Genomic DNA, 12,745 nt, shown 5'->3' on the forward strand with positions numbered 1-12,745 from the left:
TTAATTTTATGCCTTACTCTATTATTTTTCTTTCGAAAATAATATAATCATAAGGTTAATCATAAGGTTTTACGAGTGATGCGTAATCATGCATCCGCCTTTCTTTAATAGGCAACACATTTATGTGTTTTTTGAGTTTAACCCTAAGGGTTTTGCGAGTGATGCGTAATCATGCATCCGCCTTTCTTTAATAGGCAACACATTTATGTGTTTTTTGAGTTTAACCCTAAGGGTTTTGCGAGTGATGCGTAATCATGCATCCGCCTTTCTTTAATAGGCAACACATTTATGTGTTTTTAAGAACAATCCGCATTCGGACGTAACATATTGAATAAATGTAATAATTGAATACCTTTATTGATAAAGAGAAAAGGTTTATTACATAGGTACACCAACTGTGTGGGATCAAAGCCTCATTAAAACCTTTTATCAGAAAACCCAATGGGAAAAACTCATAAAAGGAAAAAGAGTACTCGTCATTTCCTCGAACTACTCGGCCTTTTTATATAGGCGTAGATTCTCTAGATTCCAGGTGCGCGGGAGCTTCTTTCCGCTCATTTCTTCTATTTCAAAAGTGGCTGGCCCCAGCTTCTTGGATACTTTGTATGGTCCGATCCAGTTGACGCCCAGCTTGCCTTTGCCATCTCTGGATTGTATTTTATCCGCTTTTTTCAAGACCAAGTCGTTCTCGTTGATTATTACTTTTCGCACTCTTCTGTCATGATATTTCTTGATTCTATTGCGGTACACTGCCATTCGCATGTAAGCTTTTTCTTTTCGTTCCTCCACAGAATCCAAAGCATCTCTAATGTTGATAGGATTTTGTGTGTCGCAATAATAAATTATCCGATCTGTGGGCGACTTGATTTCAACAGGTAGGACTGCTTCGGCTCCATAAACTAGCGAGAAAGGTGTTTCGCCTGTTGCTGCCTTTACAGAGGTTCTGTATGCCCACAACATATGGGGTATCTCATCCGCCCAACCTGTTTTTTTGTCTCCTAGCCGCTTCTTGATGCCTTGAATCATGGCCCTGTTGGTAACCTCCGTCATACCATTCGATTGGGGATGGTTTACGGAAGAAAAATGATTTTTGATCCCCATGCTTTCGCAGTATGCTTTGAACTTGGTACAGTTGAACTGGGTGCCATTGTCGGTTATGAGCTTTTGTGGGATTCCAAATCGCATGATAATGTTCTCTCGTAAGAACTCGATCATTCGCTCAGGTGTTTGTGCGGTTACTGCTTCCGCTTCTACCCATTTGCTGAAGTGGTCAACTGCGACTATCAAGTACTTCCTTTTCTTTGTCGTTTCTGGGAATGGGCCCACTATATCGATTCCCCATGTTGCGAATGGCCACGCCGTCATTATAGCGATTTGTTCGGCTCCGGGAACATGCTTTTCATTCGCATGTATTTGACAATTGTGACATTCCGCAACCATCTTCTGAGAATCTTCCACCACCTTGGGCCAGTAGTATCCCATCAGTTTGACCTTTCTTGCCAACGCCGCCGAAGCTTCGTGCGCGCCACAAATTCCTTCATGTAGTTCTCGCAGCACGTAGTCTCCTTCGTTGCGACTAATGCATTTCAACCATGGACATGTGTACGATTTCCGATACAAAGTTCCATCCCGAACTGAGTATCGAGTTGACTGCCCAATTAGCTTTCTGGCTAAGCTCTTATCAACCGGTAAATCTCCCTGCTCCAGATATTGGCGGATGGGCATCCGCCAATCTTCATCGTCTTCCAGTTCTTCGATGACCATAATCTGATCAACCTCGAATGCTGGTGCCGATTTTATTTCCAAATTGCATGCCTTTTGACTCCATGGTTCTCTACTTGCCGCTGCTTTTGCCAATTCATCAGCCTTTGCATTTTGGCCTCCCGGAACATGCACCATCTCCCAAACGACTCCCTTGTGCGTTAACTCTTGTGTCAATCTGCCGACCACCTGATGGTATTTTACTAGCTCCTCCTGTTTCACCAGATAATTTTTTGTGATCTGGTTTATCATGAGTTTGGAATCGCTGTAGATTACCACCCTTTCTGGGGTGAGTTCATTGAGCAACTTCAATCCGCATATCATTGCTTCGTACTCTGCGGCGTTATTTGTAGTTTTGAAAGTTAATTTTGCTGCATAGCATAGGCGAATAACCTCCGGGCCCTTGATGACGACTCCCAGCCCAGCTCCATCTGTAGATAATGCCCCATCTGTGTACATGCTCCACTCTTCTTTTTGTGTTTTCGGCCATTCCTCATCATCCCAGGTGAATTCATTCACAAAATCGGCGAGTACTTGACTCTTTAGCGCCGGTCTTCCTTCATAGCGAATATCGAATTCACCCAGGCGAATTGACCATTCCATCAACCGGCCGGATGCGTCAGGTTTCTGTAGTACCTTTCGCATTGGGATGCCAGTTCTCACAATGATAGTATGCGCCTGAAAGTATGGTTTCAATCTAGCCGCCGTGGTTATCACTGCGAGGGCCATTTTGTCCAACTTCGAATACCGGAGTTCTGCATCCTTCAAGACTTTGCTCACGTAGTACACTGGATATTGTTGCCCTTCTTCTTCTCGCACCATCACAGTGCATATCGCCATATTGGTGACGGATACGTAGAGAAATAAATCTTCTCCCTCCTCCGGCCTGCTCATTAAGGGCGGATAACACAGTAATCGCTTTATCCCCTCGAATGCTTCTTGACAACCCGGCGTCCATTCAAAGGACTTGGATTTTTTGATGGCATTGTAGAAAGGTTGACATCTCCTAGCTGAGCATGATATGAATCGCCCTAATGCCACCAACCGCCCATTCAGTCTCTGTACTTCTCTTATGCTCCTCGGCGTTTTCATCTCCATTACTGCTTTAACCTTCTCGGGATTCGCCTCAACTCCCTTGCCGCTAACAATGAAACCCAGGAACTTTCCCGCTCTTGCTCCGAATGTGCATTTCTCTGGGTTCAATTTGAGGCCATATTTGATTAGCACTTCCAGGATTTCTTTGATATCCTGCGGGTGGTCTTGCATTTTCTTGCTTTTGATGATCATGTCATCAACGTAGATCGAGAAGTTCTCGCCGGATTTGTCTGAAAATATCTTGTTCATCATCCTCTGGTATGTTGCTCCCGCGTTTTTCAATCCAAAGGGCATCACCTTGAAGCAATAAGTCGCCTGGTGAGTTATGAACGATGTTTTGATTTCATCCGCCTTCTCCATGGGTATCTGATGGTAACTGGATTTCACGTCGGTGAATGATAAAGCTTCATATCCTGCAGTCCCATCTACCAATATATCAATGTTAGGAAGCGGATACATATCCTTCGGACATGCCTTGTTTAGATCTTTGAAGTCGACGCACATTCTGTACGTTCCATTTGGCTTTTTGACTAGCACCACATTGGCTAGCCACTCCGGATAGGTGACTTCTCGAATCGCATCTGACTTTAGCAAATCCGCCACAGCTTTTTCAATCGCCTTCTGCCGCTCTGGAGCGTGCCCTCTCTTTTTCTGTCGCACTGGGGTTGCACCTTTGTCCACATTCAAACGATGGGTTGCTATATCTGGACTTATTCCTTTCAGCACTTCATTCGGAGCGGCGAATGCCGACTCGCATTGGATCAATACCTCGGTAATGGCTTTCTTTGTTTCTTCTGAGAGTCCAGCCGCTATTTGCACGTTCTTGTTATTTGAGATGGCGAATAGTTCCGTTTCTCCTAATGCTTCCGCTGGCAGCTTCTCTTCGACTTTATCCTCTTCGTCTGGCTTTGGTTCGAGTGACAATGTATAGGCCTGTTGAGATACAAGTTGATCACCTTCAACTATGACTCGCCCTTGGTGTGTTGGCAAATGTAATGTTAAATGTTTCATTGAGATGAGCGACTCCGTTTCCGACAAGAATGGGCGTCCCAGAATTATGTTGTAGGCCAATGGGAGATCAACAATTGCGAATTCTAAATCACCTCGCCATTTTAGGTTTTTATCGCCCATTTCTGCCTCCAACACCACCTGTCCACTTGTTTGAGAGGATTGACCCCCAAAACCAGTTACATCCATGAAGGTGTGTTCCACTCGCTCGTCATTAATTCCCAACTTGTTGAATGCAGTCCGAGTAATAACATTACAAGAACTGCCAGTATCAATAAGGACCCGCTTGACGTCCCAGCCTTCCACAGCCATTGTGATCACCAAAGCATCCGCATGCGGCTCCGTGATTCGCGCAAATGAGTAGTTGAGGGCATCCCCCCTATGAGTGTTGCTTTTTCGCTGTTCACGGCGAGCTCTTTTTGTTGGAGGCTCATAGATCCCGCCGGCTATCACGTTTATCACTCCTTTTTTCTGCTTCTTTTCGGGCCTTGCCTCTGCTTCATGCGGTAACGTTGCTTTCTCATTATTAGCCTCTTTTCGTACAAATTGACTCAGTTTGCCCCTTTCGATCAGCCTTTCAATCTCCTTCTTTAATTCATAGCAATCATTCGTGTCATGGCCGTTCAATCTGTGGAACCTGCAATATTTGTTAGGATGTCGCCCCAAACTGGTTCGACCTTTTACCTCGGGGAACCGCACATCCTTCTTCAGGGGGCTCTTTTCGATCCAAAGTAACACCTCCTGGCGAGTCGTGTTTAATGGTGTCTGATATCCTCCACTTTGAAAGGGGCGATCGCCTCTTCGAACAAAATTGCTTTTGGACTGGATCTGGCGCCGATTGTCCGAAGTGGATCTAGCGGCATCTCTTTCTCGCCGGGTTTGAGCCCTATGTTCCCTGTTGACATCATCCACTTCCATGAATTCCTTTGCTATCTTCATAAGTTCGGCTACGGTGTGGCTTGTTGCAGATGATTTCTTCCCGCATGCTCCAATCTGTGGTTCCATCCGCCATGATGTTGCGAATGCTCACGATATCCGGGTTCTGTAATCGCACCAAAATGTCGTTAAATGCGACAACAAATTCCCTTAGGGAATTATAGTTTCTCTGTTTGATCTCCTTCAGCTGCCTATCCGTCACATCTGCCGCCTTACAGTCCACGAACTTCGCACAGAAATCCCGACTATATTGTTGCCAATTGTGAATAGATTCTGCAGGTAAAGATTGAAACCAATCAGATGCAGCCCCACCCAAAGTCGTCGAGAATAACCGGCAAATGATGCTTTCACTTGCTCCTGCGACATCCATTAGTTCTCTATAGTTCCTGACATGTGCTTCAGGGTCGGAATTTGGATCCCCATAGTATTTAGGTATCGCGGGCGCTTTGATTCTGTGATCTGGAATGAATTCCCGCAACGAAGGGGTGAAAGGTGAATCGCTCTGGACCTCGGCTCTCGGCCTAGGCGAGTACCCCATTCGCTCCATCATGCTCCGTAAGTGATCTTCTAAGTCAATATCGGGTACTCACCGGACTTCTTCTATCCGCTGCTGGTGAATTCTGGGTGGCATCCACCCACCAATCGGTGTTGAGATCCGTTGGGGGACTAACCGCTGTCCCGTTATAGGATCAAAGTTCTAAGTGTGCTCTCGCCCAGACATAGTTGCGTCAGGCGTCATCAACTCCGAATGTCTGTGAACAAAAGGTTGCACTTATTGTAGCGGAAGAGTTCCTGGCACTCCTGGCAACGGTTGGGATGGCTGCCCGATCGGATGTATCGTCGTAATGAGATCTGGGTGCGAGTAGTTGCTTGGGTGGCTGTGTGGGTTTGTGCGACTACTCTGGCCCACTTGATTTGGCGCCTGAGATGGCTGCGGGAGGGCAGATATGACAGGGATAGTCAGTGATTGTGTTGAGATGACCACAGGTTCTTGAGGAGCAGCCACTACGGCGGTATTGTGTTCGGCGAGAGCCGTTAATAAATTAATCATTCGATCTCCAGCCGCCTGGCTCATATTCGAAGCCAAGACTTGTCCCGCCATCTGCACGAAGTCACTATTGGACATCTCCATTTCAGTTTGCACCTGAACTTCCAATAAGGGACTCAATTGTCCCGAAGGGCCCGACGAGCTAGGCACCACAGGCCGTGTACTTGCAGGTTGCGAATTCACAATCCGTGGTCCCCTGGAGTTCATATTGGTTGATCTGGTTGTAACGCCGGCCGTTCGTGATGGTTCTGACATGTTCCTTGTGTACCTTTAACCAGACGTTGGTAAAAAAGGTCCACGCTCACCGCACCAATGATAACTTGCCGGATCCGATTTGATATTCCCTGCCGGAGGTACCTGCAAAACAGAACCGGAGACAGGATCTCCGGGAAAACTCTCCGACGATCAAGTCAGTTTTTGTAAGAGGGTTGGTAATTTGACAATAATATTGTAGGGCAAAAAATGTGAACGTACCTTTTTCCCTTGTTCTTAAGGCCTTTTATAGGTGTTTTTTAGGTAACCGCCGAGGGCGGTTACTCCTTAGTGGGCCACGTTCTGAGGGCGGTTCCCCCTTTTTAGGCCATGTCCCTTTCGTGGCTTTCATGGCAACGAACGTGGTTCTGAGTGGGAGTCTTGATGCTCCGTTTAGGAATTCGGGGCGGTTACTCGCTTCACCCGTTTCCGCTTATTCGGGTCCCATTCGGGGCGGTTACTCGCTGCACCCGTTTCCTTTATTCGGGTCCCATCCGATCTTAGACCATGGGTCTAAGTATGGGATGGGCCTGCGAAATGAATATGACCCGGTTTAGCCTCGCGGGTCATCATGCTTTTATCTATATTAATATGGTGATATCAGGTTAAATAGGAAAGTTTCCACTTTATAAATTGAAAAATAACAAAATAGGATAAATAAATTTGAGTGATTAGCAAGTTGGTTGAGTTTCATTATGGTGTGAATCGTGACGCTTTAAAAAAGATTGAAATATAATTGACATGAATTGTATAGGTACACAATATTTTGAATTTTTAATGCTTTTACATGAGTAATATACGTTTATGTCAGCTACAGTAACTGATGAGGACATCCTTTCGTCTAGTATGATCCCGGAACCAAGGGACGAGATCCGGGGAGAGCCGACCGAGGAAAGAAAGAGCAAAGGCAGCCATCAGGAGACGCGGGGCGTGCGTCCCAGTACGCGGAGCGTGGAGCCAGCTTTAGAAAGCAACTCTATCCAGGAGACCAAGTACGCCAGGCGTGCTCCCATGGACGCCACGCGTGAAACCCACCAGCCGGAGTTTCCAAATCCAGGAGGTCAAACACGCGGGGCGTACTCCCAAGGACACCACACGTGAAGACCACCTTCGTGAGCTCCCTCAATCCAGAGGCTCCAGTACGCGGGGCGTGATGCAGGAGGCGCGGGGCGTGCTCAGGAAATGAAGACTTATCCACCAAGTTCTTGATTGTTTGGGGATCATCTCTGCCCATATGAATTTACTGTTTTGCCACCACTCTTTATTTACTAAGCTACCCTTATCACTTCCCTCCCCATTTTGGCCCTATCCATAATGCTAGAATGAAAACCCTACTTGAGGGCTTTGGGGTCCTTTTCCTCTTATTTGGGTGGAGTATATAAGCTCCTTATTTTGTAATGTTAGCTAACTTTTATGAAAATATCAAAGCCTCCATGGGAGCTCAAGGTTTATCCTTGTTTGGGTTAACTCAACCTTCAAGTTTAGCTTGAGAAGATTGAAATCTTTGTGAGTTTAAGATTAAAACTCTCCATCGACTTTAATCTATATCAGTAACTTCTTATAATTTATTCATATAATAAAAGTCAATTATCCTTTTTAAAAGAAAACTTATTTACACTTATATATAATAATTTATTAGTCCCTTTAATTTATTTAAAGTATGCGCGCTTCAATTCAGGAATCAATAAATCTTTTTGAGATAAATAAAGGATAAGTACATAAGCTAATTTAGGCTTAAAATAAAGATACATTAAATTTCTATCTAACAGAGTGAAATGAATAGAGCAGAGCTTGTTACACAGATTGATGGAGTAAGATTCATGATCATGATTCCCTCTTTTCAACCAAAAAAACAAAACAAGAATTACATGAAAGAACGCATCCGAGGCCTTGACAAAGATTGGCCTCCATCAACCAATATAGTTGTACCAGTCATGTACTTAGACCCATCACTTATTAAGTATATCACTGATGATGCTAAATCTTTTTTAGCATCTAACCATCTCTCTACTGGTGATGCCTCTTTCACCATCTTCTCTGCTCTTTCCTTTCCTATTGACAATGGGAATTCATCTTCCACCCGTAAACCCCGCGCTATCGCGTTCACCCTTATTTTGTATTTCCCCAATTCCATTGCTGCATGCTGCAAAACCAACACTGAATTAGAGGCGTTCAATCATAAGCGAATTTGAAAAACTACGTACTACACATTTTACTTACTCTAGCTAACTGCTGAATTCCAGCACAGCATGAACCGAATGCAGCAGCACCTGGATAAATTCCTCTTTCAGCACCAATTATAGAGGATAAGAAGATTATAGAACCTCCTGAACCGTTATCGCGCATTCTTCTTCCAACAGCCTTTAGCAGAAACCATGGAGCCATAAAGTTTATTCTCACTATCTTTTTGAACTCATCTTCTGCTAATTGTAGAGGGTCTTGTATTTTTCCTATTTCATACCAAAAAAAAAAAAGGATCTTATGAACTTCATATCTTACCTTCGAGCTATGTTATATGTACATCAATTTATCGTTCTCAAATAACATTTACTCAAAAGAGTAACATTTAATTTATTGTTCCTAAAATGCAGCAGATCGGAACTATGTTACATGGAAAGGGAAACACATACGGAAACAAAACCAGGACGCTATATTTGTATAAAATATAGGAAGCATAAACATAGGGGAATGTGTAGATAATAAAAAATATACTGATATATCTCTAGAACTTTAAAATTATAAGAATGCGTGTTTAATTTTTTTTTTTTATATATGTATATAATAAAAAATTACATACAACTCACATAATAAAGGGAAAAAAGAAAAAATTTCCATTTAAAAGTTTGTAGAAGATGATCATTATCTAGAAAGTATTAAGAATGTACTGAACATATGATTAGTATTGATCCACTTCGAAAAACACATTGCATACTATGAAACACGAGTTTTCAAATTTTAAGAAACGAGTTTCCAACTTTTCAAATTACAGAAACGTGACCTGAAACGTTTCATACAGGTTCACAAAGTTTTGCTTTTCAAAAAGTTTTGGAAGTGTGAAATGAAACACTGGAAATTAAAGTTTCCATGCAACATAGATCAGAGTGGAGGAGAGTATATTTGACCCATCCTTTTACTGCTGCTTCTGTTCATATAGTGGGGAATTGGGGATTCTCCATTGTTCTTGAGGCATAAAAGACAAATCCATATCATTACTATTACCCTGTAACATGACGGCCTTTTTGTTTTTACATACAATTTGACCATGGTGAATTCCCAAACTTAGTATCTACAACAAGTCCCTATGCAAGTTTTTAACGCAGCAAGTTCAAAGTTACGGTATCTACTCTACGTTTCAAAGTAAACCAGGTCCAGGCAAAAAAAATTACAAGGTCTCATCCTACAAAATTATTGGATCCATGTTGTATGGACTTTGTAAAGATTGTCTTTAGTTCTTTGAGATTTACCTAAGTAGGGAGACAAAGCATTAAACCATTTGGCCCATATCAGAATAATGTTAAGTAAAAGGAATGACAAGGTTTTATAGGTAGCACAAGTTAAGGATGTAAAAGATGTGTGGAACATAGTTCTAGTCCAGCAGTGGGACATTTGTGAACCAGGATATTGATTAGCCCACCAATAAGACAAGCATAAAACATCTACTCATATAATAAGTTAGCCCATCATAAAGTGTTCGGTTCCACAAATTAAAGAGAATGACTGACATGAATTATGATGCCTACTTTTTCTCCATAAATTTAAAACTATCCTCGTTTTTGGCAAATTATCTCCCTCAATACCCTTCCCTATATCCACTATTTTCTTCTTGACCCTTTGACCAAAACAGGGGAAGTAATTTACCTTCTTCTTTCCTCAAAGTTTCTAAATAGACAAGGTCAAAGTGACAAGATTGAGAATTCCTGTGTTTTGCACCTTCCCATCATATGAATGGCGATATTTAGGGTCTGCTTGGATGAAGATTAGGTAGGGTGAAATTATGGAAGGGGAAGAAAGGTGAGATGGATCAAAGGTTATTGTTTAACCTCCAAATCCCACCGATTTGGTGGACTAAAATTGGAAGTTTTTAACCTCCAATTAGCCTTACCAAGCAGAATTAGATATCTAACCTTCAGTAAACTCCATTCAAGCAGAAACTTACATGAATAGTTTCTATATAATTTTATTTTTATTTTTTTAGGGAGAGGAAATAGGATTTTAAGCATGTTTCTTGATTTCTGTATTACAAAACAGAAAAGTCTAACTTTGATTTCATGCAATAGGTTTGCAAATGATAGATATTTTACCCAGTAATTTCCAAATTCTAGTCAATTTAGACTAGGATAGTAGAATACATATATTTCATGGCCTGACTTTTCAATCCTCTGTCTCCCATAACTTTGAATAAAATATTACACATAGGTAGTTAGAATCTGAATATAATGAGCAGTTACTCACAAAGAGCAAAAAGAGGATTAGTACATGAATATAATATTCAGCTATTCACGATGGGCAAAAAGAATGTCCACATAGTATAAACACATAATATCCAGTAAATTATTCCCAAAAGAGCAGAAAAAAGGGGAATAAAAGAAAATTACCTTCATATGCATAGCAATGGACAAATGCATCCAAATTCCCCAAAATCTGGCATGCCTTATATACTGCTTCATCGTAAGCTCCTTCCCTTTCCTCCTCCATATCTATTCCTACAATCTCCACCAACGACAAAACCCCCTTCTTCACTGAACTAGCAATCTTTTCGCGAGTATTTCTTAGGCGGTTCTCATCTCCCATCAAAACCAACCTAATCGGTTCCCAAACAAACACAAGATTGATTTTCAGTAATAATTCTAATTCTAATAACATAACGAAATTGAACATCTGTATGTAAAAAGATGAGCTGAGAATCGGCCGTTTTACAGATGACGCAGAAAACCATCAGATTATTGAAAATATCAGTCGTTTTGTTTTCATTTTCACATCTATTTCTCAGCAACCAAACATGCATTACAAGTAAAAATAACTAAAAATGGTGAAGCTATATAAGAGAAAATTAACCTGCATCCGCGATTGACCAAATGCAAAGCAATATAGTGAGAAATCTCGTCCCCATTGGAGGTAAGCAAAACGTTCTTTAGTGGAATTTCCATGATCTAGCTAACCAAAATCCGAATTGATCAAACAAGATAAAAACAAAAATTTAGGGGGGAGAGAAGAAATGAATGAAACAATATAGGGAAAATGGAAGTTGCCTATTCTTCTGGGTGAGCCTGTTTTTATAGATACGAAATTGGATCTAATTTAATTTAATTTAATTGTGGGAAATAATATTACGCAGTGGCAGTGTGGTACTTGGCCTACTACTAGTACTATTTGCTCCCTAGCTTATTTTTTAATTAACGCTGACTCTATAATAGTATTAATTAATTGTAATAGGTAAAGTCTACATCAACAAATTTCAACAGCTTAATTAACCTTTTAATTTCATCTTTCATTAAGAAAGACTACTTTGAATTATTGCTGTTAACATAAGTATATTAGAATTAAGGGTTAATTTTAAATAAAATCACATGGTTTCACATTTTTTACAGAATAGTATTTGTGGTTGACAATTTTTTATTTTTCCAAATTGACTAATAACGACTTCAAAATGAAAATTTTCAAGAGTTGAATAATACTTTAAGTAACTTTAATTCTTCAACTTTTTATGTTTAAGCTCATTTAAGTATTGTTTTTTTATAAGGGAGAAAGTTAATGTTTAGAGAGAGAAAACTCTAAAATTGATGATTTTGAAAATTAAAGAATGTGGTTTGATGGTAAATATGATGCTAAATAACTTTAATTCTTGAAATTTTTTATTTTGAGGTCGTTATCGGCCAAATTTACAAAAATAACCTAAAAATTGAAAATAATAATTTATTGAAAATGGTAAAACTTGTTCTTTTGGCGTACTATTATAAAGATAGAAATAATGTTAAAGAATAAACATGTTTTGTAGAATAATAAAATAATTTTTTCAAAATCAAATAAATATAAAAAGTTTTTCATGGAAAACTAAAAAAAAATGGATATTTCGTGAGAAGCTCCAAAACATTGTTGTTTCTTTTGAAAAGGTTAAAAACTATTGTTTTATAAACCTAACCAAACACTATATTTCATGAGATTTGGAGTGAAACATTAAAGTTTGTCAGAAAAGGTAAAACAAAAACACTCATAATTTGCAATGTTAATATGCGAGTAACTAATGCAAATATGTCTTTTTGATAAGGCATTTTTCTTATGTTGAGATTAAAATTGTGTAAAGCAGATATCAATTCAACCTAGGTCAAGCTCATTGGTCAGTTGTGAAGAGAATACTAAGATATCTTAAAAGAATGATAGATTATTCTATGTGTTACCAAGGAAAGAATCTTCTACTTAGAGTATACACAAATGCAGGTTAGGAATGAGACTTGGATGAAAGAAAATCCATGTCTGTCTACATCTTTTTACTCGAAAATGGGGCAATTTCCCGGAGTAGTAAGAAACAAACATGTATAGCCTTATCCATCATGGAAGCTGAGTATGTGTCCTACTCATCTGCAGCCCAAGAGGCCGTTTGGTTGAATAGATTCATAGATCACCTAAACATTGTTACTGCAAGCTCTC

General features: G+C 40.5%; 1 protein-coding gene across 1 annotated transcript; it reads right to left on the reverse strand.

Annotated features, from left to right (window-relative positions):
• Positions 1-7,773: 7,773 nt before the first annotated feature.
• LOC136208275 (uncharacterized) lies at positions 7,774-11,360 on the reverse strand. The gene is made up of 4 exons (XM_065999083.1): positions 11,156-11,360; positions 10,696-10,901; positions 8,321-8,550; positions 7,774-8,243 (listed from the first exon to the last, which is right to left on the reverse strand). The coding sequence occupies exons 1-4, from the start codon at positions 11,245-11,247 to the stop codon at positions 7,965-7,967; spliced, it is 807 nt and encodes a 268-aa protein (XP_065855155.1). The 5' UTR covers positions 11,248-11,360; the 3' UTR covers positions 7,774-7,964.
• Positions 11,361-12,745: the final 1,385 nt, after the last annotated feature.

This window comes from Euphorbia lathyris, chromosome 10, assembly GCF_963576675.1.
Source record: "Euphorbia lathyris chromosome 10, ddEupLath1.1, whole genome shotgun sequence".
Classification (NCBI taxonomy): Eukaryota; Viridiplantae; Streptophyta; class Magnoliopsida; order Malpighiales; family Euphorbiaceae; genus Euphorbia; species Euphorbia lathyris.

Excerpts from the sequence above, each read along its gene's own strand:
- LOC136208275 (XM_065999083.1), bottom strand. The coding sequence starts at position 11,247 with ATGGAAATTCCACTAAAGAACGTTTTGCTTACCTCCAATGGGGACGAG. Across the intron at positions 10,902-11,155 it reads TTGGTCAATCGCGGATGCAG|GTTGGTTTTGATGGGAGATG; the intron begins GTTAATTTTCTC and ends GGAACCGATTAG. Across the intron at positions 8,244-8,320 it reads GAATTCAGCAGTTAGCTAGA|CATGCAGCAATGGAATTGGG; the intron begins GTAAGTAAAATG and ends TTGGTTTTGCAG.